Source organism: Sus scrofa, chromosome 10, assembly GCF_054392235.1.
Source record: "Sus scrofa isolate SSC_HxYL_T2T_F1_AM1 chromosome 10, Sscrofa_HxYL_maternal_Yorkshire_Landrace_v2.0, whole genome shotgun sequence".
Lineage (NCBI taxonomy): Eukaryota > Metazoa > Chordata > Mammalia > Artiodactyla > Suidae > Sus > Sus scrofa.
The window spans coordinates 73,561,320-73,588,723 of NC_139392.1; the positions used below are offsets into that span (position 1 = coordinate 73,561,320).

General features: G+C 40.0%; 1 protein-coding gene across 5 annotated transcripts; it reads right to left on the minus strand.

Annotated features, from left to right (window-relative positions):
* Positions 1–234: 234 nt before the first annotated feature.
* SUV39H2 (SUV39H2 histone lysine methyltransferase) lies at positions 235–25,538 on the minus strand. 5 transcript variants are annotated; one of them, XM_005668113.4, is made up of 6 exons: positions 25,485–25,538; positions 22,421–22,566; positions 8,153–8,824; positions 5,361–5,507; positions 3,541–3,670; positions 235–2,766 (listed from the first exon to the last, which is right to left on the minus strand). In XM_005668113.4, the coding sequence occupies exons 1-6, from the start codon at positions 25,513–25,515 to the stop codon at positions 2,660–2,662; spliced, it is 1,233 nt and encodes a 410-aa protein (XP_005668170.1). In that variant the 5' UTR covers positions 25,516–25,538; the 3' UTR covers positions 235–2,659.
* Between the last annotated feature and the right edge of the window lie 1,866 nt (positions 25,539–27,404).

Consider the following 27,404-nt stretch of genomic DNA (forward strand, 5'->3'; position numbering starts at 1 on the left):
TAGCCATCTACATTATGCTAAGTGCAAGATTCTACTTTATATATTCAAATGCATGAACCATGACAATGGTAAACTTTCTTAAAAGTAACATTTAAAGAAAGGGTATTTAAACTTTTGGTTAATCTCAATAACAGGTAGTCTGAAATACATCCATATTTTTTTCTGTAGCCTTTTGTAGCCTTACTGGAAATGACAGTAAAATATTTAGAATAAAGCTAAGCCAGGATAAATAAATCAAATGCCAAACTAAATTTATTTTGCTAAAGAGAAATTGTTCAACTGTAAGAAAAATAAGTGCAGTCTAGATTTTGTGCATATGTGGGGGAAAAAACCCTGAGATTACCAATTGTATATTACAATCCTCTCCTGCAGGTAATGAAAACAATGGGGTACCAATACAACTTGTACAGTGAATTACTTTACAGTTTAAACTTGATCTATTACCCTTGAATAGTTGCATTATACTGAGAACAAATTCTGACAACTTAGAAAACTAATTTAGAGAAGCTAAACGTTGACTTAAAACAGTTAAAGTTCCTAAACACTTCATTTAAATAGTTTCTATCATTTTACTTCTTAAGTTCAACTTTTTAACAACTTAAGGTAATGCAGATATTTAAAACTGCAAAGGCTCATTACATTTCTATTAATAAGAACAAGACAAAACGAATTTACCCAAAATAGTCATTTTCCCCTTGCCCTCCAGTTTTACTTTTTTTTTTTTTTTTTTTTTTTTTTTTGGCTGCATCTGCAGCATTTGGAAGTTCCCAGGCCAGGGATCAAAAACCCTTGCCATAGCAGAGACCTGAGCTGCTGCAAGGACAATGCCAGATCCTTAACCCACTGAACCAACAGAGAACTCCCAGTATTACATTTTTTAACACCATGTGTAGACTACATCAAATAACTAGACATTAAAACACTGACTTTTTAACAACAATGTTACATCTTTGAACCCATCAAAATGATAATTCAAAGTAAGTTTGGCCACTGGGAGAAGCCTGTAATATCTGACGCTTTTTTAAACTACTGACATCTCATGACTATTTTTTCATAAAGAAAAACAAATGGCACTAAAAAATATTTTTTTTCCCTTGACATCTGCAAATTTTGGTAAGCAGATATACTCTGAAGTTCCAAACATGTGAACAGTGTACCCTATATTATGAAACAGCAAAGTCCTCTCTGATAGCAATATAACAAAGTGGAGCTTCTCCCAAAATAAGAGTTAGGGATTATGAAGATGTGAAGTGCTGCATTCTTGAGGTCAGTTCAGTTTTACCCAAGCTTACTGTAGGTCATTAAAGCCCTGGTCAGTGAGCTTAGGCACATCTTTTATTAGGAATAACATAAGCTAGACTTATCTGCTACATTCACCTTCATTTTGGACACCATGATTAGAAATCCCAGGATCAGAAAGAGATGAAAATGCAGTTTTATCCGGCTGAGGTTTCACTACGTAGGGAAAAAAAAAAAAAAAAGAACAAAACAACAGGAAACTCACAAAAATGAAAATATTTCATTTCAGTCTTAAAAGTTCAAGTAATAAATGGTCTTATAATTCAGACACACACTTTGGCCAAGCCAAGTTTAGCTTTATCACACTGAAAAAATTCATATATAAAGGAAGTATCAGTTCAAAATATAGATTACTTCTTAAGAAGGGCTTGTAGGAAATATAAAAATAATTACATCTGGTGGAAGGGAAATGTTAAAACTGCCTGAAATTCAGATGTTAATTATCATGAAAAACATTACCACTAGATGCAGCTGCTCTCAGGGACAATCCTATTTTACTGTGGAGACCAGAGGTACTCAGCATGGACCTCCTAATTCATCTTATCAAGAGGGCCCTTCAAGTGCTCCATTTCCCCTGCCTGGCACTCCAAAAAAACCCTCCTGGTCCCACCGCCTCATCCTTTCAAAGAAGCGTAATAGCCAGGTGTCCCAGAATTTTAGGGAGGACATTTTGGATATTTTTCTTATACAGGATTAAAAAATCTTTAAGAATTACTGGTTCAGACAACCATCCCTCCTAGTGGTCTTGAGTCTTTCAAAATATGAAATCAAGCTGTAATTAAAATTTTTTTACATTTAATTATAGAACTTAAATTTCTGTATATTAAGATCCCAATGTTTTAATGAAAGTAGAAAATAGAGTATAATTCAGTATAACTTATTTGTCTCAAATACAAGAACAATGAGTAGTAAGTAGATAAACAGGAATGACAACATAATAACAAAAATAGAGCTTGTATATTTGCCCAAAATGAATTAACTCTATTTCTCTAAATTCAAGATGTATGGCAAGTTCGATGTTTCATCTTAGTGACTCTTACATTATCAGTTTAACACTTAAACATTGAAGGAGGCATTTGCTATTCACACAGACCTTTTAAGTGTATATATGCTAATCTATAATCCTTTCATATTTGGCATCTAACCACTGAATATGTATATTTCAAATTAGTCTATGTGACCTTGTGTTCCTCTCTTCAGAAACATCAGTAATGCATTTGGCCAATCGTGTGAAACATGAATTGTAAATTAACATAGTGTATAATCTTGATAATGTGAAAAAAGTCCCAAATACTTATTTTTTAAAATGTTAACATTAGAAAAAAAACTACAATCATCTTCAGCTCTATTTCCTGAAAATTCAGTTGAGGTAACCTCTGCAAGTCACAGCTCCACATTTGCACACAGTTCTGGCCCTCTTTTTGGCTGGGCTGTGGTCAATAGAATCTGAAGATATATCTCCAGAACCTGAATACATAGAAAAAGAAATAGAGAAGAAAGAGTTAAGATAATTCAGAATGAGTTTCAAATTTTTTATCAGTTGTTAAGTAAGTGTGAATATTCAGAGACAAATCACTGTGAACTGGACAGGATGGCGTGGGCTAGTAAGAGGTACAGTGTATGTTATTAGCCCATATTTGTGAGAGTAGGTTTGCAAAACTATAAAACTTACACGTTAAATCCAAAATACAAGCGTTCATTTCATAAATTACTTAGGAGCCATAAAGCAAGGTCAGGTAGTAACAATATCTAAAGGGCATCACACTTAGAAAAACAAAGGAAAGAAAACATGTATTGCCACAGTAAAGCAGAGAGAATTAAATGTTCTTATAAAAGCCAAATTCAAGTAGGAATGGAGTAAGTTCATACATGATTTAAATCACATTTTCAATCTTTTGAATATATATCGGTAAACATTCAGAAATGTAGATTTAAAAATTTTTAAATACAAGTAATATTGAGAAAAGATGCTGTAATAAAGAAGCTTCTGTACAGAAGTTCTGAAAAAAGCAGGCAGCAATGCGATGCAGAAGAGCAGCACTCAGCCCAGCATCAGGCAGTCCTGGATTCTAGCGTTAGCCCCGTCAGATTAGCTTTGTGCCCTTGAGCGAAGGCAAACTCTCATAGCCTCATTTTTTTCATTCTTAGTATTAGTTTGGTTCAGATACTTTCAGGTCTTCTATTCTGATTAGACTCTTCACACTGAAACACCACCTAAGAAACTGTACTTGAAAACCATACCTTTCATTTGATAATCAAAAGTGAGCTCTTCTCCAGCATTTATGGTTCTTGTGGAAAATAATGCTATTCGGGGAAGACGGGTATCGAGGTTATCAATGAAAACATTGAACACCTGAAGATTTGGGTCACACTAAAAAGCAACATGAGAACCCATGTAAGTAAAAATAACATAAACGAGCTCTTCTACATGCCATATAAAACCTTTTAATTTCCCAGAGCATTAGTTTAAATTCTACTCAAAAGTAAGTTACTTGTTGTTTAGAGGTCTCTTGGGTATGCACATTTAAAAATACTGTGATCCTTTATAGAAAATTTCAAACATATATAAGACTAGAGAAAATAATATAATAAGTCCACATATATCTCACTATGAAGCTTCAACTGTTACTAACATTTTTGTCAATCTTGATTCACCAGTCCCAACTTTTTTTTTTGAAGCATTTAAATGCAAATATCAGGTAACATTATCACTTCACCTGTAAATATTTTAGTAAGGCATATCTAAGGAACCTAAGTAACTTTTTTTTTTTTTTTAAATCAAATCAGCACTATAGACCTCAAATTGCATACTGCACGGGGGAGTTTCATTTCTTTCTTTCTTTTTTTGGTCTTTCTGTCTTTTTAGGGCTGCACCCACAGCATATGGAGGGTCCCAGGCTAGGGGTCCAATCGCGGTCAGATCTGAGTCGTGCCTGTGACCCACGCCAGAGCTCACAGCAACGCCGGATTCCCAACCCACCAAGCAAGGCCAGGGATGGAACCCGCAACCCCATGGTTCCTAGTTGGATTCCTTTCCACTGCGCCATGACAAGAACTCCTTATTTCTTAAACTTTTGTTTGGAATTACTCTCTATGCTAAGCTCTGGCATATGCAAGAAAGATCCAGTGAATCATGCTAAGAAACCAAAATAATTGTTTAACTGTCCTTGAATAGAATAAATCTATTTTGAGAGAATCTCAATTTTATCATTAAGGAAAAATTAAATGTTTAAGTAAACCAAAAAACAAAGGAGTCAGAAGGTCTCTGACATTTTACTGCTAATCATCAACTAGTTTCTTGTTAAAAAATCCACCAAAAGATTAACATGGTCTACTTCCTTATATGGTCAGCTCTAGAACTTACTAAGACACGTTTTCCCTGTAATCTATGAAATGGAGATAATGTTCTTCTCACAAGCCTAATATATTATCCATCTAGCAAGTAGTAGGTGTCTGGTAACTCCTAACCTCCCTTATTTTTGGAAATAACTTTTATAGAGTATAAGATTCTGGAGTTAAGGATCCAACTGTACTCTAAGTTCTTTTCAAACAGGAATTAAGAAAACTAATTAATAATTTAGAAAAAGAGCCCTAAATACTTCAAAACTCTACAAATGCTTTAATAAAAATGTTAACATTTTTAAAAAAATGTTAACATTTACATTTTAAGAGAATACAAGCAATCTTTAGTTATATATCCTAAAATTTAGCTGTGTTTTCTCCTGTAAGAAACAGAGTTGTGTGTTAATACTTGAACTTTTTGCCTAACTCTTCTGCTTATTAATTTCCTCCTCTATTTGAGGATAATACCTATTTTATTAAGTTGTTAGAAAGTTTAAATGAAGTAACACATGTACAGATTCTTGCAGCAGGCACAGTATTTGGTAGTTACCTTGAATTTTCCTAACACAGCAATAATACTAGGAATTAAAAGAGTCCCTTATATTAAAATACTTTGGAAATAATGAAAGAATATACAATTAAAATTATTCCTCAAGTATGGAAAGCCTTTTAGGACAGTACAAATCAGTCCAATCTATACTTTAAGAAGCATCTCTTACACTGTGATTGACAAAATGAGACACATTTCCATATCGAGCTGCATCCACTGTGAATTCATCAGACTCATAATCCAGATCAAAGAGGTATGTGATTCCTTTGTTGTCATATAACTGCCCCCGTCTTTCAGCTTCTTCACTTGTGATTACCTATGAAGAAAAAACTATAGTATATTATATAGCTATTGCTGAACTAAAGAAACACTCATCCATAAATCTATTAATTTACTATCAAACGCATAAAAGGAAATAAAGGTATCATCAAAATAAAGTCACATGAACTACTCTATAAGAGCTAGATGAGATGGGGTGGGAAAGCAAAGAAGAGAAATGAAATAAAGAGGTGAAATGATGGTGCAAAAATATGTGTTTAAAGGAGAATTAGGACAACCCAACAATTAACAAGTTGAAACACTGTACTACTTTATTCTAATTCTCATTTACTCATATGTTCACAATGCCACACAACTAGAGCTCTCTGTAAGACATAATGGAATGTAATGGACTAAATTTACAAGTATATACGCTCTAAAGGCGTATTTTTCCTATAGTTAATCAGTTTGCACTCACGAGAGGAGAGAATTTATAGTCAACAGAATGGAAAGTTTAGGTTTGTAGGATAGGTGGTTTCCACGGAATTGTGTAGCTTACAACCATCTCTATGCAGTTCTGCTCTGAAGAACACAGCTTTACTACATACTCAGCTGAAGAAACCAAAAATGTCTCAAGTGATTCATGATGTCAACTATATTTAGCTGCCACATTCATTAAGCCAAAAAAGAGAACATTTTGATTATACAAATCTACTATCTTGAGTAATTATTTATAATAATCTGCCATTGTCTAAAAATGTAAGGATCAGAGTTCCCTTGTGGTGTAGCAGGTTAAGGATCCAGTGTTGTCACTGCAGCAGCTTGGGTCACTGCTGTGGTGTGTGTTCAATCCCAGGAACTTTCATAAGCTGTGGGTACAGCCAAAATTTTTTTTGAAATAAATAAAAATTAAAAAAATTAAAATACAAGGATTAAAACAGGGTTCCAATTTAAACTCAGAATTCTGGATGGGAGTTCTCATTGTGGTGCAATGGAAACAAATCTGACCAGTAACCATGAGGGTTCAGTCCCTTGTCTTGCTCAGTGGGTTAAGGATCTGGTGTTGCTGTGAGCAGTGGTGTAGGTCACAGATGCGGCTTGGATCCTGTGCTGCTGTGGTATAGGCTGAGAGCTCTAGCTCCTATGTGACCCCTAGCCTGGGAACCTCCATATGCCAAAGGTGAGGCCCTTGAAAGCAAAAAAAAAAAAAAAAAAAAAAGAATTCTTGATGAATTCCAAACAACTTTGAGAATATCCAATTTAACAACCCCAGACATGCAGTCACATTCCTACTTTCTTTCTTTCTTTTTATGGCTGCACCTACAGCATATGGAAGTTCCTGGACCAGGGACTGAATTCAAACCACAGATGCAGCAATGCTGGATACTTTAACCCACTGTACTGGGCAGGGGATCAAACCTGCAACTTGCAGCATCCTGAGCCACTGCAGTCAGTCTTAACCCACTGTGCCATAGCTTAACCCACGATCCAGTTTGAGGAAGCGTGGTGCAGGGGGTGAAGAGCTCTGGTTTTGGAGCCTTGGTTTTGAATCCTGGTTCCTCTTTACTATTAAGTGACCTTGGGCAAGTTGCTCAATTTCTCTGTGCCTCAGTTTCCTCCTGTATGATAATGCATAGAATACTACTACCTTGCAGAGCTGTTGAGAGAATTCATGAATTAAAACATAAGGTGCTAGGTGCCTTGTTAATGCAGCAGGTAGCATGTCAGTCTCATAAAACTAAGGTATAGAATAGTATGTGGCACATGGTAAATACTATTTTTTGTATATAGAAATTATATGCATAAAAAGAAATTTGCTTCGCATTTGGAACTCTAGAGAATAGTCTTTGTAGCTGAGCTTCAGATATAGAGTTTGGATTTTTCCTACTGGTGGATGCAGTAAATGTTTTTATGTATATAATACTTGCTCATAAAGCACTGATCTACTCTACAGTAGCTTTCATGTTGATTACAAATCTGAGTTCTGCCAACTAGACTTAACATATTTGATCAATTGGATGAAGTAAATTACAACTGAAAAGATTCCATCAGGATATATGTAGATTTGGCTTTCTTCTTAGGACTTTTGTGTAAAAATAACTGTCATATTTTAAAATTTACAAACCGGGAGTTCCCATTGTGGTTCAGTGGTTAACGAATCCGACTAGGAACCATGAGGTTGTGGGTTTGATCCCTGGCCTTTCTCAGTGGGTTAAGGATCCGGCGTTGCCGTGAGCTGTGGTATATAGGTTGCAAACGCGGCTCGGATCCCGTGTTGCTGGGGCTCTGTTGTAGGCTGGCGGCTACAGCTCCGATTTGACCCCTAGCCTGGGAACCTCCATATGCCGCAGGAGCGGCCCAAGAAATGGCAAAAAGACAAAAAATAAAATAAAATAACATAAAATACTCTCTTTAAAAAAAAATTTAAAAAAATAAAAAAAATAAAATTTACAAACCAGTGACTATGAATGGGTGTTTACTGAAGGATGAATAATTCATTTGTCATTATATGTAATTTTTCTGTTCATATTCAAGTTTACATTTCTAATGATGCCAGTAAACCCTTCTCTCAAACCTGAAATTTGCACCTATCTGCAAATGAAAATATCAAAATGTACCACATATTTGTGAGGTAAAAAGGCAACTTTTCAAAAGCATAAACCTCCCATGCATGTTATGTGCTATGAGATAAAGTGAACATACCTCTCCAACATATTCCATAACGAAACTCATTCTTTTAATCTTCACGAGGGTTTTCACACCCCAGCCACAGCCATTGCTAGTTCGAAAGATGCACAGTGAATACTGTGTGCCTTTTTGTACAATCCTATTGGGACAATCAGGTCCACACTGACACCTCGAGTTGCATTCATATATGGGGGTACCTGGTGGAATTTTAATTTGTTGGTTTTTATTATATGCCAAAAGAACTCCAGCTTCAGCAGGACAACATTTCTCATGGAAGCAATCTGTGCATGAACAACCAAAGGTGGCTTCATTGACTAAGCTGATTCCCGGAGCTGGTTTGTACTCATTAATGTAGTAGAAGTCTGAAGGTGGGCCCTCTAAGTCCACAGTATTTTCAACAAAAATCATTCCTTTGTGATTCTTCCTTCTGTTGAGTTCGTCCTGCCACCTCTGCAGAGCTATCCTTTGTTTAGCCTTCTTTACAATGTACTCAGCAATGGCAGGTTTCAAAGCTCTGTGATTTTCCTTTAGAGTTATTGCTTTGCCTTTCTTTACCTGAGATAAATAATTATGCTTGTCATTACAGAATTGTTGAAGTAGTAATGGGCACTTGAGATTTTGCAAAGGTTCCCAAGTATTTGTAGAATCTGGCCATCCTTTCCATTTTACAAGATAATATTCCATATCCTTAAAATATAAAAGAAAATGCAAATCAGATTATGACAGCCCCGATTACTGAAAATAATTCAATATTTTAGAGTAAGGTATTCATTATCATTTTTCTTAATAAAGTTCAGAATACACAGTGGCAGACTACTAGCAGATGAAGTACAAATCATAAAATATTTCTCTTTACATAAAATATGTATAGAATTTAGATGAAGTGTAACGTTTGACCACAGGCAAAAGAGACACACCTGGAGAAAGACAAAAGTACTGAAATTCATGAAGATTTTAACCAAACAGTGATCGAGTTAAACACAAAAGTATTTATCCTGATCAGCCACTGATCACCTAGGTCAGTGGCTAACTTGGTCAGCCCAGATGTAGGCATTCGCTAAGGCCTGTAATTTAATATTTTACACTGGATACGAGAGACATTCTTTTTCTCAATGCCCTGGGCACACATCCCCTAGATTTTCTAGAGATACGCTGTCCCATACGGTCATTCTACTTGCATGCAGCTATTGAGCACCTGAAACGTGGCTAGTCCGAATTGAGATGGGCTTTAGGTCTAATACACACTGAATTTCAAAGACTCAGCACAAAAAATAATGTAAAATATTTCTTAATTTTTAAAAATATTGATTACACGTTGAAATAATATTTTGGATTTATTGGGTTAGATTAAATAGATTACTGAAAGCAATTTCACCTGTTTCTTTCCATTTTGTTTAATGTGCTTACGAGAAAACTCAAAATTACAGTCGTCCTTCGGGATCCACCAGAGGAGTGGTTCCAGGATCCCTCTTGGATACCAAAGCCCATGGATGTTCAAGTCCCATATGTGAGTGGTACAGCATTTGCACATAACCCATTTGTATGCTTTAAACCATCTCTAGATTACTTACGATACCTAATATAATATGAATACTGTATACATAATTGCCAGCACACGGCAAATTCAAGTTTTGTTTTTGAACTCCCTGGAATTATTTTCTTTTTCAACTATTTTCTATCTGGGATTGGCTGAACCCTGGGGTGCAGAACTTGTGGATATAGAGGGCTGACTGCATACATACGTAGCTTGTATTGTATTTCTATTGAAGAACACAATTCCAGAGAGTTCTTACCTTAGACTCGCCTGTGGTTTTGATTAAATGGTAGCAGGTCTTCAAGGCACTAAAGATCAGATATATTGATTTATCCCTCAGACTGCTGTTAGCCACATGGGACATGAAATCTTGCCCCCCCCCCCTCGCCCCAGTAATTGGCTGCTCTCTTCTTTCAATGCCAGGCAATGCTAAATTTCTCTTTTAAAAGGTAGTCTAGGATATGTAATAAAAATTCTTTTCAAATAAAGTGTTTCAATTTGGTCTTTTTTCTCTGAAATAATGAAGACACGACCACAAGCACTAGGGTAAAATGCCTTCTGAATTATGAAAGCGATTAAACTGCAATCTGTAGTTTTTAGCTATCCTTTTAATTCATAGATATTAATGAAATCTTAATTGGGATACATTTGCTTTTCCCTGAAATTTTTAATAAAAGTTTTATTATAAAGTAAATGTGTTTCACTAGGCATAATTGACTAATGCCAAGTAACCTGGAGGTCTAGGAAGTATGGCATTAGACACACTGCTGAGGCACAAACTGAGGAGCACTGAGGCGGCTCCACAGGTCACCCAGCTAGTGAGCGAGCTTATCTTCTCCCCAGTGTCTTCAATAAGCAGCGATGCTTGTTCATTAAAAGAACTCTGCCTCTTTGTGAACATGGTCAAAATATCTTTTTTTGTTATGGTGTGAGCATATGCACAAAAACTGTACTTCTATGAAAATATATACTATGATTCGGGGTGGCGGGGGGGAAGCCTAGACGTGTATTCAAGTGTTAGACTGGCTCACTAAAACATAACATGGATTTTTCCCTCCTGTCAGGTGACTACTACAGCTTGGGGTTCTTGTTAGCAGATATATGCTTGCTAATAATGAGATCCACTTGGCAGTATCTAACATTATCTATTCCCCATAATTATAAAAGTTAAAAAACTTTGACTCCAAAATAAAGCAACGCAACCCTGGTCTTCTCTTTTTTTCTCTGCTATAGTTTTTCCTACCACAGCCCTGGGTTATACCAAAAATTACCAGCAAAACTGAAAAAATAGAAATACTGACTTCAAGTCAGATGACTAAGCTAAATTACCATTCAGCAAAACTAAAAACACTCTGCCACTGAAGTCTGCTTCCAAAATAGTATGTTATATATTGTTTAATAATGAGTCACTTGCATTTTTAGTAAGTTTTGTATGTCAATAACACTGTACCTACTTAATTTATGGATAGTAAAGATGCTTCTAAAACATGAGAGCTATATAAATACTAGTAACATTTCTACTTTGTAGACTCTTGTCTTTTATTTCATAAGCATTATTTTACTTTTAAAATCCAAAAAATTTTCATTTTGAAAAATAAGATAATCTATAAAGAAAAATCCATTTGACTCAACAAATTCAATTACTTCAATACCCTAAAATTTCAAATAAAAGCCAAAACCTAAGTCTCATTTTCCATCAGTATCTTAGATATGCAATCAACTCTTGATTACCTATAGAAATGGTGTGCAGTTGTAAAAAGGATCCATTAATCACTCCTGTATAATTTGGAATGCATTGTATGAAAATTTTCTTCAAGACATTTTCCTCCACTGTGTTTGGCTTAGGTTAAATTCATTAAAATATTTCAGTATCTATAATGTGCATATCAGAGTTCAGCCACTAGGGGGTGTGATGAAATGTAAGGTAATACTAGACTTTAATAAGAGTAAAATCTCATTGGGAAAAGAAGGCAATAGTATGTAAAATAATTAGTAATGCAAGGCAGTACAATTTTAAATGTCCAAACAAATAAGATAATAAATATCACTAAAATATAAAGAGGGAAATCAATATAGGTCAATGAGGAAAAGGCACAGAGGAGGTAGAACAAATTATACTGTGAAAGACAGGATTTGTTGGGTAGGGAACAGGGCAGGCAGAATGAAAAACACAAGCAAAAGCTTGGAACTAAGATTTGCATGAAGTATCCAGAAAACAGTGAAGAGACAGATTTAGCTAGTTTTAAAGTTCAGAATATTGAAGCAAAAGATAAAACTGTAACTGCAAGGCAAGAGCAAATTCTGGACAGCCTTGAACATACTGACTGAAGCATTGGGGCTTTATTGTAGGCCCAATGGTTTTTCACAATTTTTGGAAACCCATGGTACTTCTCTGGGAAACTGCATTCAATATAAATGCATTTAATTCCATCTTGCCTACTAGGAACACTTCACCAATCTTCTAATTATCAAGCCAACCCAGTCCTCATCTGACCACTGCTCAGGCCCTGATATCATGATTCTCTCTTCACTTTTCTTCCTTATCTGCCTTCTCTGCTGAGACCCTTGCCCATCACTTAAACAATGCAGACACTCGGGTCTCTGTCCTTGGCCCTCTTTCACACTAAACAAGTGTTTCTCTCTTTGGAGCATCTGGAGAGAGCTACAGACCCTTCCCTAACAAAAGTCAGATATATAATACAACCAGTAATTTCAGGGTATTTGGATTCCACGTTAAGAATTCTTGCTCTAAATGTTCTCTCTGGGCAACCTCATCACCTCAATGATTTTTAACTGTATCCTGATACTCCCAAAATTTTAGCTGCAACCCCATATAGTCAATAGTCTACTGGATGTCCAACAGGTTCTTAAATCAATCTGTCTACACGGAACTCACCACTGTTGTTCCTAAATGGACTCTGTATCCCCATCAATAGCCATCTTACCTTCATCTACCTCGTCACACAAGTCACTAACCAGGAGGTCAATCTCAAATCTTACTTCTCACCCAACTCATCACCAGGTTTCTTTAGATACTCCTTCTGATCCATCTCTTTTATCATAACTCTAGTTACTTTAAACCTTCAGTCTTGCCTGGATTACTACACTCATTTCCTACTGGTTTCCCTGCCTCTAGACAGACAACACTCTAACCTGTCCTTTGCCACTAAAGTAGTTTTCTTATAAAAACAAAAAAATCCACAGTACCAGTCATTCTTTTAGTTTCCTGCTTAAAAATTTTAATGCTCCCCACACTGCCTAAAGAATTAAACTCAAACTTCCTATCTCAAATTTCCTATCCTAACGAAGATCATTCTGGACTGGGTCCCTGAGGGCTCTGTGTTTCAACAGGGCCCCATTCACACACCACCCACTAGCCACACTGAACTGCTTAGTACTTCACATGCCAGGCCTTTTCACACTTGCTATTGCTTTGTTCACAGAGTTATTTCTAATAAACATGGACTCTTCCACTTGTCTACTGTACACTTATTTCAGTCTCATCTTCTATGTGTAGAAAAACCTCCTCATCTTTAAAACTCAGCTCAAATGGCATCTCTTCTGTGAAGTCCTTCCTTGCCCAAGGAGGACTGATCATTGCCAACACATGTTCCCATTTCTAATCTGAACGGTAAGCCATTTGCGGGGAGGGAATCTTATTTTTTGTATTCCAGAAGCAAGCACAACCCCCTACTCTTAGACTTTGACTAAATGTTTCTGAATGTATAACAAAAAATGATTACGAGTATATCTGAAAATCACAATAGTAATTCTACGAATCCTTAAAAGAAATACAAGCTGTTTAACTTAAACAGGAGATAGCAATTCATGGTTTTTCAAGATCTGTTCTGTCATCTGTCTGTACTAATAAATGGTAGTAAGCATACTTTAATATATTTATGTATTGTATACATATAATATATATACAGGACAAAAAAGAACAACAAAAAACTATCTTCCAACTAGCTAATTTTCCCCTGTAAGTTTTGAAATAATCATCATATTCAATAGTGGTGGCAGAATAGCCTGAATCTGATTATGAAAATCCCACTGTTCCATGGGAACACAGTTTGAGAACTACTGTGGTCAATGGAAAGTCACTGGATTGTCATACCAGTAACTGAGAGAGTAAGAACTGTGGTTAGAGGCCTAAGACTGACACAAGTAACAGCAAGAGCTTGGAAAAGTCCTTGGAGCTTGGATTTCCTGATCTCTAAAATTCAGGTTTTAGTCTAATGATGTGTGTGATTTCCAGTTCTTAACAAACCACTCTAACTGCAATAAGTCTTCAGGAATATTGCTCTATCATTAAATGTGGACATTTTGACAGTATTTGCCATGCAGTACAGTGGTAGTTTTAGAGACACAGTTATCTGGATCCTTTAAGAAGTCAAAGCTTCGGGGATATTCAATATTTGCTTCCTATGGGAGAAGCCCCACCAACGTGCGGCGGGGGGTAGGCAGGGGGGGTTGTTCAGGGATGAGCTGAGTATGTTAATAAAGACCACCCACAGTTTTGTCAGACATTTTTCTGTGTGAAAGGGTGATGTGGCAAGAACATGGCACAGAAGAATCACACAGCACCAAGACTACCACAGTTCACATCCTTCAAGTTCCAATGGACCGCGACATGAGCCCTAATGGTAACTGCCCTGTTGTTCCCCCAGTTAGCATTCTTCCCACTTCACAAGACAGCTATTTCAGACCTCCTCCACTCTCCTAGGGTCCCTATACCACCACTTCCCCTGTTGTTTTCAGTAGCACATGACCTTTGATCCTGATGCAGAACAGAAACCACCAGGCATAAATGCTGCCCTGCACATCCACCCTTCCGTGGACAGGGAACTAGAGAACGTGACCGCAGGTACAACACAAGAGATGCGCTTCCTCCCTCAACCGCTCCCTCCTGTCTCCTCAGTTTCTCCCTCTCTACTCATTCTCACTATCACTTCCATCTCTCTTACTTTTTAAAAGCAAAATTAAACTAAACTTCCTTTGAGACACAAATGTTTGTATAAATAAGGAATCTCCAAAAGATATGGTAAATCACCAGAATTTGAGAAATTGGAGACTAAGGTCTCAGATGGAAGATTTCTTTTCAGTACAAGACATAACATTTAATTTTTAAAATCACGTGCTCATGTTATCTACTTGGGTTTTTTTTTCTGGTGCATGGGGGCAGGGGTTGGGGGCGTTGTGCCCACAGTATGAGAAAGTTCCTGGGCCAGGGACTGAACCTAGGCCCCAGCAGTGACAATGCCAGATCCTTAACCACTAGGCCATCAGGGAACTCCATTTGGATTTTTTTTAAATGAAATATTTAAAACTGTAAATACTTTTACATTCTACATAGCCCTTCCTTTCTTATGACTGCACCCACGGAATATGGAAATTCCCAGGCTAGGGACAGATGCCAGCTACAGCCATGCCGGATCTGAGCCATGTCTGTGACCTACACCACAGCTCATGGCAATGCCGGATCCTTAACCCACTGAGCGAGGCCAAGGATAGAACCTGCATCCTTATGGACACTAGCTGGGTTCATTTCTGCTGAGCCACAATGGGAATTCCTACACAGCCTTCTCTTCAAAGCTGGAATGCTTGAAAGAGTTGTCCATACTACTTGACTTGACTTTACCATCTCCAACTTATTCTTTAATTCATTCCATTTTGGCGTTTCTATCCAAACTGTGGAAATGCTTCAAGGGCATCAAGGACCTGTCCACTGCCCTACCCAGAGGGTGCATTACACTTCCTTGACTCACCAGTCACAACTGTTTTGCTGACATTATCTCCTTAGGCTTCCATAATTTACTCTCCTGATTTTCTTCCTACCTTTCTCACCAGTTGGGTCTCAGTCACTTCAACAGTTCTTCCTGTGAGCACCCCTTTACCATGCCTCAGTCCTGGTTCTCCGCTCGTTTGCTTCGCTTGAATTACTGCAATAGTCTCATACCACTTCAATCCACTCACGGCACAGCAGCCAGAGTAATGGTTTCAACACATCCCTCTCATCTTGTCACACCCCTGGGTCAGAACTACAAAATATTTCCCTATTGCCTTAACGGCAAAGTCCAAAATTCCTTTCTTGGCCTACAAGGAGTTGCACTTTCTGGGCCCTGCCCCATCTGTACGGCCTCATTTCAGTCCCTCTTGCTGCCTATGATCCACTCAACTTCAAATTCCTTGAGGGAGTCAGGCTCTCTTCTGACTCTAGACCCTTCCCCACTTATCTTTTCATCCTCTAGTACTAAGTTTAAACATCAGTTCCTCATGGACACCAGCCCACTCTCTACAGGATGAGTCAGAGCCCGCTGTTACATTGGCCTTACCTCAGCTCTGAGTCTTTGTACAATTATATGTAAGGTTTTCCTACTCTCACTGAAAGATAAACCCCATGGTATCGGGGACCACATTGCTGCGTCATTCACTGCTGGGACTGCCAGTGCCCAGCACGTGACACGTAGATGGTAGAGGACTGGAGAAATACCTGAGATTAGGAATGGGGAACTGTATCCAGTCCTGGACCTTCTATCCTATCTTTTGGCCAATCACCTTCGAGAGCTATGTTTCCAGTTGGTTCTCCCTCTTGATTTAGAGCCACATTTCCAACTCTCTACTGGTTACCTCACACTTAAGTGTTCTCAACCTTCTTGTCCAAACCCAGGCTAATTCTCCTCACCCAGTCCTCCTCACACCTCACGTGCCAATACTCCTGGGCCCTGGTGAACAGTATTATACCTACCCCAGTGCAAGGCAGAGCCCAGGCTTTCCCACATGTGGATCCCTCACTGCTAGGTCCCCAGGCAAGCCCGACCACCAAACCTCAGACCTAAATTTCACATCCCCGATAACTAAAGTCACCTACTTCTCTACCTCTCTATTAGTTACTACTTTAGTCCAAGCACCATCGTTTCTTGCCAAGATTACTGCAACAGTCTTTCAGAATGTCTAAGCTGTACACATGTCACTCCCCTCCTTGCCAACCTGTGTTCCTCACTGCAGAGAGAAAATGCTCTGAATTGCACATCTGACAGTGTCAGTCGTTTTAGAACTGTTCAGATGACCCTGCATTGCTGCATAATGGCTGCAAGTTCCTTCCTTGTCTCTGTCTCCCACTCCCAGATCCTACCACTCCATTCTCCATACTGAAGCCATAAGGAATTACTATACTTGTCTTTTTAGGCCCTGGCTGGATAGCATCTCTTCTGGGAAGCGTTCTGGTACCCAGTTTAGGGGCACCTCCCACAGCAATCGCTATACTATACTGCATCGGGTAACGTACTTGTCAATCTTTTTCACTGGGCTGTGAAGTTCCTTAAGGTGAGGGACAGTTTCTCATTAATCCTTCTCTTCCCCCTGCCTGATGCAGTACCTGACACACAGAAGAAACTCAAATGTTTACTCCAGCTATGGAAAGATGAAACAAGAGATATTAGCTAATAAACTGCTGCTATAATTCACATAAAGCCATGAAAGTCTAGTCTAACAGTGACTGTGAGGACCACAGAAATCACTGACATAAAAGCCAATTTGATTCTTTAGCCATGAACTAAATACCCATTATGTACTAGGGACGATATTAAGACATAGTCCTGACCCTCTAATGGTTGACGATTCAGCAGGGAAAGTATGAAGCAAAGCTACAAAATACGAAAAATTCTAAAATAATGACAAGTACAATGCTTTATAAGTCAATGCTGGAGGTGGAGGAGGGAAGAAGACTCTGGAGAAGGCTCTGTTATCGGTAGTTATTTTTCAGCTGAACGTTGAGGCCATGCAGGTTTTGCTAAGGAGAGAAAGGCAACAATATTTCAAAGAGGGAACTGGAGGAGAAAGGCAAAAGGGCACAAAGGTGAATGACGTGTTGAGGAATTAGAATATAAACTATGTCTGTTTTTAGGCTGAGTTCTCAATGCTTAGAAGAGTGCCCAGCTCATAGTACATACTCAGCAAACCTCAAGCACATGCAAGAATGTACAGATGTATCAATGTGGATGGGAAGTAGCACATGTCAGAAGAGATGAAGCTGGAAAGAGGGCTTGTGGCCAGATGATAAAGAACCTCAGCAGCTTAGACTGGCAGACACCAGGGAGCCACTGAAAAGGCTAAAGCAAGGCCCTTATGCAATCTGAGTGGTGTTTCTGAAACAGCTGTGATGGCTTTGAAGAATATGGTACCGAGACAGTGTCTTTTATGTGCTAAATGGAGATGGAAGGGAACACATAAGAAAAGGACAAGGTCATATAACATCTTTCACCTGCCTTGAATATGAAGGAAGGAGGGAGAAAAGGTAAAGATAAGTTGAAGTAACACTGGCTTACAATTCAACAACCAGTGTAAGGGAGAAGAAGTGGGAAAATAAGTGGGTAGTTAAGGACGTAAGTGAACAAAGGTTGCTTATTCCAAAGCAAGAAACCACAAGAAGGATGAAGGAGAAACTAACAGTAAAAGTTAACCCACACTGAACTATAACAGTCAGAATTCTATATAAAAAAGAAAACTGGCAGTTTCTTCAATGTAACACCGACTCCTTGGTAACTAACTCTGTCAAAGTACAACAAGAATGAACAAGAAAAAGAGTTAGAGATCATATAATCTGATGACCCATTAGATTTAGAGGGTAGGGAGGAAGGAAGAGTAAAACATGTACGAAATTGTAAGGTTAGGTGAACTGGGAGTACTATGATTCTGTCAACCTAGAGAGGGAACACCAGATCAGGACACAGATTTGAGGGAGGAAGAAAGTTACACTCTTGAATATGTTGAGTGTGGGGACCTGTAGAGTGTCCAGTTTGAAATGAAGCTCAAAGAAGTCAATGCCTCACAAAGATTACAAAGATTTGAAAGTCATAAGCCAAACAGATATAAGTAAAAACCACTGGGAAAGAGGTACCTACAGAGCAGCTTCAAGGTGAGAAGGCCAAGGATAGAGCCTTGGAGATTATGTATGAACATAATTGGCGATTCAGAAAGAATAATAAGAAAAATTGGTGGCAGGAGTTCCCATCGTGGCTCAGTGGTTAATGAATCTGACTAGGAACCAACCATGAAGTTGCGGGTTCGATCCCCTGGCCTTGCTCAGTGCGTTAAGGATCTGGTGTTGCCGTGAGCTGTGGTGTAGTTTGCAGACGTGGCTTGGATCCCGTGTTGCTGTGGCTCTGGCGTGGGCCGGTGGCTACAGCTTCGATTAGACCCCTAGCCTGGGAACCTCCATATACCAGAGCAGCCCCAGAAATGGCAAAAAGACAAAAAAAAAAACAAAACAAAACAACAACAACAACAAAAATTAAAGAAAGAAAAATTGGTGGCAAAAAGGAGTGCAGATAGAGGTAGCAATGACACGACACAGATCCACCAGTGTGACAACCACAGGTCAGTCTCTGCTAATAGTAACCCCATGAGATGGTTTCTAACTGTCCTCAGCTCAGAGGAGAAGAGAATGAAGGAAAAGAGAACCTACACGATGTGCCAAAGGTCACTCAGCAGATAAATGGTACAGCCAGAATCTGAACTTGGGCAGTCTCTTCACAAAGAAGAGTTTCAAAGAAGAAAGAGTAGCCGACAGTGTTAGATGCTGCAAAGAAGTATGGTTAGAAAGAAAAAAAAGAAGACAAAGTACGGGTTAGATTCAAGGTCCCAAATTTGGCAATCAGGAGGTCACTGATAGGGGCATAAATCCGAGTGGGTTAAAAAGTAAGAAATGAAAAGGCAACCCACAGGAGAAATCTATTGCAAACTGTGTATCTGAAAAGGGCCCATCTAGAAGATGTAAAAAACAATTACAAACCAATAATAAAAAAAAACCAACCTAATTTTGAAAAATAAGTGAAGGATCAGAATAGAGAGTTCTCCAGAGAAAATACACAAATATCTATAAGCACTTGAGAAGATGTTCGGCATCATTTGCCATCAGAGAACTGCAAATCAAAACCATGAGATATTCCACACGCACTAGGACAGCTATAATCAAAAAGTCAGATAATAACAAGTGTTGGGGAAGATGCAGAGAAACTGAAACACTCATACATTGCTGGTGGGAATGTAAAACGGTGCGGTTGTTTGGAAAACAGTTTGGCACTTTCTCAAACATTTAAACATAGAGGTACCATATGACCCAGCAATTCAACTCCTAGGAATATACCTTCCCAAAATGAAAACATGCCCACACAAAGATTTGCGCATGAATGTTCTTGACATCATTATTTATAACAGTCCCCATACAGAATCAACTCCAAATGTCCACCAAATGATGAATGGATAAATTAAATGTGACATACCCATACAATGGAATCTATGGCATAAAAAGGAATGAAGTATTGACACATGCTATAGCATGAATGAACTGTGAGAATGATATGCTCAGTGAAAGAAGCCAATCATAATGGATCACATACTTCTTGTTTTTTTTCTCCTAGTTGCAACTGCCGCATATGGAAGTTCCCAGGCCAGGAATCGAACCTGCTCCATAGTTGCAGCCTGTGCCACAGCTGCAGCAACACTGGATCCTTAACCTGCTGTGCCACACGGGAACTTCCAGGACCACATACATATTGAATGATTCCATTTAAGTGAAATGTCCAAACAAGCAACTCTATCAAGACAGGAAGTAGATTAGTGGTTGCCTAGAGTTGGGGGCGGGAGAGAGATTGGGGAGGTTTGGGGAGGGATGGCTAAGCAGCATGGAGTTTTTTTTAGGGTAATGAAAATGTGCAACCATCCCCGCAATCAACTTTAGAATAATTCTGAGTGTACAAAAAACTTTGAATGATACACTTTAAATTGGTGAATTGCAGGATGTATGACTTGTATGTCAATAAAGCTGTTTTATTTTTATTTACTTATTTATTTTTCTGGCCACATCTGCAGCATGTGGAAGTTGCCCTGCCAGGGACTGAATCTGTGCCACAGCTGCAATCTGTACCACAGGTGCAGCAATGCCACATCCTTAACTATTGCACCACAAGGGAACTTATGCTGTTCTTCAAAAAAGTTAACGGGAAATGGTGTAGAAGGAAAATATAGGAAATGGCTGAGTGGGGGAGGCAAGATCAAACATTTCTGAAGGCTGAGGAAGAACTGAAAGGCTTATTGATTAAGATAACTCAGTGGAAAAGAGTACTGGAAAACAAAAAGACACTATAGGAGTTCCAGTGTGGCTCAATAGGTTAAGACCTTACACAGCATCTGTGAGGATGCAGGTACAATCCCTGGCCTCGCTCAATGGGTTAAGGATCCAGCATAACCATGAGCTGTGGTGTAGGTCATGGATGCGGCTTAGAACTGGAGTTGCTGTGACTATGGTGTAGGCCAGCAGCTGCAGCTCCGATTTGACCCCTAGCCTGGCATGGGAACTTCTATATGCCACAGGTGCAGCCCTAAAAAGAAAAAGACAGAAAGAAAAGAAAGACAAAAACAAACAAACAAAAAACAACCAACCAACCAAAAAGACAGATTAAGTCAAGTCCACAGACTAAGCAAAGTCCTAAAGGGGATGGGTAGGAAGAGAAATGAAAAATGGTGACACTTCTGAAAGGATGAACAAAGATACAGATAACTGGTGTGAGGGTAAGTTGAGAGTTCACACTTGAAGGATCCTATTTTTCACTGAGGTAAAAGTCTGCAGCTGAATATGAGAGGGTGAGGGACAAGCAAGTCCAGAAAGGTAATAAAAACTGGGAAAACTGCTGACAAGGATGGAAAAAAGAGAGCAAAAGATAAAAAGCTTGCTAAATAGAACGGAGCAGTGTGAGCACAGAAATAATATGTAATGGAGCCAAGAAGTGTGATATGACACCCGCAGCTAGAATGCTCAGGCCAGAGTTTTATTATAAACTGAAGTGGCAGATGACTAGGCTGTTTGGGGCCTGAAGTCCGCTGAGAGTGTAGGTGAAATGCTTCCTCAGGAAATCCCACCACGTGGGGCAGGCAGTGATAAAGTAGATGAGCCTTTCAAAGGAAGAACTGGATTTAATGACTGAATCCATATGGAAGATAAAAGAGAAGGAAAACAAAAGAATGTAACAGGATTCCTGATTCATTCATCTGAAAGAACTGACAGATTAATGACCAAAACAGAGTTCTTGTAGAGGAACAGGCTGTAGAGAGATGAATTACACAAAAATATATTGCAAGGTTTGGACTGACAAAGTTTCCTGAAGAACAACCCTGTCATTTTTAAGAGGAACAGAAATAAACTGAGGCCCAAAGAAGTTAAATGATTTTGCTGAGGTCACAAGGTACTGAACAAAGGCTAGAAATGAATGAATTCCAGGCCATTCTACCGCACAACAGAATCTCACTGCTACCTGGAGTTTGACAGGATGGTGGAAATACAAATGGTGATGTTACCTGAGGAGATTCAGAAACACTAAAATTGGCTTGAATTTCCAGGTTCGTTTCAGGTGATAGTGGGGAAATATGATTCAGGGACAAAATGAATGACACGAGAAGCCAATCTGAGATAAAACATTTGCTCTTGTAATCCGCATAGAGATAATCAAGACTTCGATGTGGAAAGATATAAGCACCTTGAAATATTCTAATGTAAGAACATTATATGCTTCGAAATCCTCTCAATGTTATTTGGCAAAACAGATGATAGGACATAAAAATTTATAATGGCTAAGAATTTTAACCGTTAAGAAGAGCTTTGCTTACTTTTAAGGTTCTTTTTATGTTACAGAAATATGAAATACTGAATTGAAGTCTGATTAGGTCTTTTTTAAGGGTCTAGATATTTGCCTTACCTTTACTACCTTGTAGTCACACAAGTATTCCACCTCATAATTGTTTAGATTCCTTTTGGTGATTCCAATCGATTTACATGTGAGCTTTTCTTTTCTACATAATTCCTGAAGAGTATCAAGTGAAACTAGGCAAGGCACACACCAAGCTACAATAAGAAAATAGAATTCTTTACTAATGAAATAGCTACTCAGTTAAAACAAAACAAAACAAAAAAACTTAAAAAAAAGAAAAACTTAAGACCTCTATATCCCCACCCTTCAACTGGCAATTTTATAAGACTAAAAATTCATATGACAAGAAATCATTTACATGTCTTTAAGAAAAAGTTAACCATTAAAGAACTATTTTGGTAAATCGGTCTTCTTGGATTTTCTCATGGGTCTCTACCCTAACATGTTTAGTTGATGTCAATTAGTTTCTACTAGGCCACCTGAACAAAATGTTTCATGTCTGTAAGCTTTCATAAAATTACATGCATTATATGTGGAATCTAATTAAAAAATGACACAAAAGAACTTAATTTATAAAACAGAAACAAACTCACAGATTTCAAAACCAATCTTAAGGTTACTATAGGTGAAACCATTGGGGGGAAGGGAAGAATTGGGAGGGTGGGAGTAACATACACACACTACTGTAGAAAACAGATGATTAATGAGAATCTACTGTATAGCACAGGAAAATCTACTCAATGGTTTGTAATAACCTTAATGGGAAAAAAGAATGGCTCTATTTATGACTGATTCACTTGCTGTACACCTGAAACTAACACAACATTGTAAGTCAACTAAGCACCAATAAATTTTTTTTAAATTACATATAAATGCAAAGGTAGAGATATTTTTTACTTTTCCATTGTATTCTACAGAGAAGTGCTGTTTTAATAAAAATGTAGATCTCAAGGACATACTAATCATCACTATAAATACATCTTAAATATATTTTAAAATTATCGTCTATTGTTAAAAGTAACGTTCCCCCTTTCTCCTAGCTGAACAATAAGAAATAAAACCTAATTGAAATATAATTCTTTAGTTACTCATACATCATATGGCCTACTTTCCCCACTTTGGAAGGCTGCATGAAGTTTTAACTCCAGTTTTGCCCAGGCTGCAATATATTATTATCAAGGTAAATAAGCCCAAGAATTATAATAAAATAATGGACAGTATATTGAGTTTTCTAATATTCAATTCCTGTATTGTTTTTAAAGCCGAGAATGACAATACAGAGTATCAATTTAAATAATCCATACACCAAGCTTGAAGAAAAGCAGACATACTCATAATCAAGAGTATGCTAGAAACGAATGGAAGCTAGAAACTAACTGTGCTGAGGAAGATTTTACCCTCAAATTCCTGTAAATAGCATGCTACCCACTGCACCTAAAATGTTAACACAAATTGATGTCATAAACTTGGTTTTATGGCTATGAGACTATGAGAAGCACTAGGGAGGATCAGGGGGTTTTGCCCCAGATTCCCTGAGGCTGGCTTTAGAGAAGTTTCTCTGTTTCTAGGTTTCAGATTCACTGCGGGGGGGGGGGGGGAAGAAAGGAGTGAGGGTTGGAGTAAACTGGGATTACCAAACAAAATCCATCAGTAAACGCAAGCTTTACTTGGTAGCTCTCCAAGGTAGTTGTGATAACCTTTTGTTTTGAAGTAATTTCCAGGGAAGAGAGAACACAGCTGTTCTTACTACGTCCTCACCCTCCCCAACTCACACAGGCACCTCACCGTCAGGAACCGTGAAGTAGGGTTCGTAATTCCAGACCAAGAAAGTGAAAGGAATTGTTCTCTTCAAAATTTAGGGCTAAGAGTGTGCTTGTTTTGGAGTGTTGGCTTGGACGTAGGGGAATTTGGCAGAACAGAAACGACCCTTTAAATCCTTTCACTGAAAAAGCTTCAGGAAGTTTTGCGTCAAGATAACCTCCTTATGCTGATGGCATGCAAAGGACCTTCCTCTGGATTATCTACCCAAGGTATGTTTGTCTGCTGTTCCTACCATTGTTATCTAGTCGGAGTACTATGCAGATTCAAGACACAAGCCTCGACAGAAATGCTATGTTTGAGAACGACTGGAACCTAAAAAACCTGCAAACTCCTGGTAACAATTCGGATCGCCTCTAATAAGATAGGGAAAGAACTCCTTTATAAGATTAAACGTTTCGCGACCACCCCCAAAACTTGAGTTCACACTAACCCCTAGTGGCAGACACGCTGGGGGGCAGTGAGTCCACGATCTATGCCGAGAAGCGCAGTGCTGGAAACACCTTTCAGGTTCCAGAAGGCATTGAAAGTTCCAGTCTTTCAGCGCGCGCACAAATACACGTTCAGCACCGAGCTCCTTGGCGTCCACCTCATTAATTCCCACGCAAGCTCCCGCCGGGGAGAACTCTTCCCCATGAGCCGGAGGCCACAACCTCCGAGACCCACTTCCTGGGATGTTCCCAACTGGGAGCGGAAGCCCCCCAGTAAGTCCAAAATGGGGTGTACCCTCACTTCTTTCCTTTCTCAGCCTCCACACCTCCGCCCCGACTACTCCTCTCCTCGGATACTGAGGTCACACCTACACCACCGGAGGCCTCCCGCTCCCCAGTTCAAAAACCGGCCCGGACCGCGAACCGTCCCGCTCAAAGCAGCACAAAGGAGTCGAGCCCCCCGTGTGCCCACGGACCTCGAGCCGCGCAGGGATCCGCCGGAGCCGTTCGAACGCCTCCGCACCGCGGCCGGGCCGGGGCCCATCTCGGGCCCGAACGGCAGCGGGACCCAGACCGCCGAGTCCGCGAGCCGGCAGCGGGGCGTGCGGGCCTGGCCTCGCGGGGGCCGGGCGCGGGAGGAGACTGCGGGCCGCGGGCGGGCCGAGCCGCGAGGAGGGTCAGGGGCCCGGGGCAGGGAGGGGCCCGCGGCGCGCGTGTAGGGGCCGCCGCGTCAGCCGCGCGGCAGGAGGCTTCCTGTCCCGTCGCGCTCCGGCCCGCCCGCGCGTCCCGGCCCCGCTTCCCCGGCCTCGGGAGTTTGCCTGGAGGACGGGGGACAGTGCGGGGCGCCGCTCTCCAGCCCTCACCTCCTCGCGCCTCGGCCCCGGCCGCCGCCATCTTGAGGAGCTTTCATTCAAACTGGCGCGGTCGGACGGGATAGCTCAGCTGGCCGACGCCCCGCCCCCGCCCGGCCCGCGCGGGACTCGGGGGCCGGGGCGGGGGGCTAGAACCCGCGAGGCGTCCTGACGTCAGCCGAGGCCGACTTGTCTGGGACAGCCAGCGCGCCTGCGCCCCACGTTGTCTCCCCGTGTGCGGAGGGGCGGGGCAAACTGGCCGGAGAGCAGCCCGTGGCCGGAATACCGGAGTGTAGGGCTGGGTCAGCGGCCACCTGCCCTGATCTGCCTAGTTTAGCGCCTAATTCAAGGCACTTACCACAGGCTTTCCTACAGTTGTTAGTTCTTTTCCATGGTGCTACTGATACACACCGTGCAAAATTTCAAACGCAGAGCGGAGCTACAAAGTGCAGAGTACGTTTCCTTCCCGTACCTGTTCCTTAGCCACCTGAGCCCTACTAGCCACTGTTACGTTTCCTTCCAGGCTACTCCTCCAGATCACAGTTTCTCAAAATTGGCTGCACGTTGGGATTCCTTGGAGGTTTGGGGTTTTTTTGGTTCCATTCGCAGAAATTTAATAGGCAAAAGGTGTACCCGGAACATTGGAGTTTTTAGAGGTCCCCAGGTGATTCTAAATGTGGAATTTGAAACCTCTGGTCTAGAACAGTGCTTCTCACACTCGAATGGGTACAGGAATCATCTGAACATCCTGGTGTTTTTGTTTGTTTTGCCTTTTTTTAGGGCCACACCTGGGGCATATGGAAGTTCCCAGGCTAGGGCTCAAGTCGGAGCTCCAGCTACAGCACATTTCGCAGCAACAGGGATCCTTTACTCACTGAGCAGGCCAGGGATTGAACCACATCCTCATGAATACTGGTTGGGTTAGTAACCCGCTGAGCCGTAATGGGAATTCCCTGGGCATCTCGTTAAAATGCAGATTCGAATCAGGTATGTCTGGGTTGGAACCTGAGGTTCCGCGTTTATGACGAGCCCCCAGGCTACGCCCCATGCCTGTGGGTAGGCTGTAAGATGCCAAGTCCTACAGGTCCTTTGCTAGGACCTAACTGGTCTCCACTCCCACCCCGCCCCCGTCCATTCTACACACTGCGTCCATGGTAATTGTACTGCACGATCTGATGCGGAAATCTGAGACTAGTAAATTGCGAAAGTTCCGCAGAAAGCTGTTTAATGTCTACCAACGATTTTTAAAAGAAATTTAAGTAAAACACAAAATTAGTTCAAAGCAGCCTTTATGTTTGAAATGTTGGAAATAAACGCAGAACATTAAAGGAATTAATTTGTTTGATTATGTTATTAAATACTATCTAGTCAATAAAACATGTTTATGAGGACTTTGCTATCATGGTGAAGTGTTTAATATATCAAGCAAAAGAAAGAGCTATAAAATACAGTTTCAACTGCGTAAGAAAATGTGTAGGAAGATACATATAAAATCTCTGGGAAGTGGTTTCCTCTTTGAGTTCTTGTTTTTACATACTTTCTATAAGCACCTTGACAATAAGGAATAAAAGGTCCTACTCAATCCTATTAGATGGAAGGCCCTTTGTGATATGGTGGTTCCTGCCCTCTTCTCAAGCCTCATTGCTCATTTCCTCCTGTTCTAATCCGTAACTTCCTCGAATATTCATTCCTCTGCTCCTGTCTGCAGGATTTTGGTCAATCCTGCTCTCTGCCTAGAAAACTCCTACTTTCCCTATATCTGCTAGGATTACTCCTACACACCCTTTAAGACTTGGATAGAGCCTGACCTTTCCCATCCTGAGCAGAGCACTTTGCTCCTAGCATACTTACAGGACCTCTACGGGCAGCCATCCTCACTTAACTTCTCTCTTGTTTTGCCTTCCATCTAACTGGCCACTCTTCATTCCACTT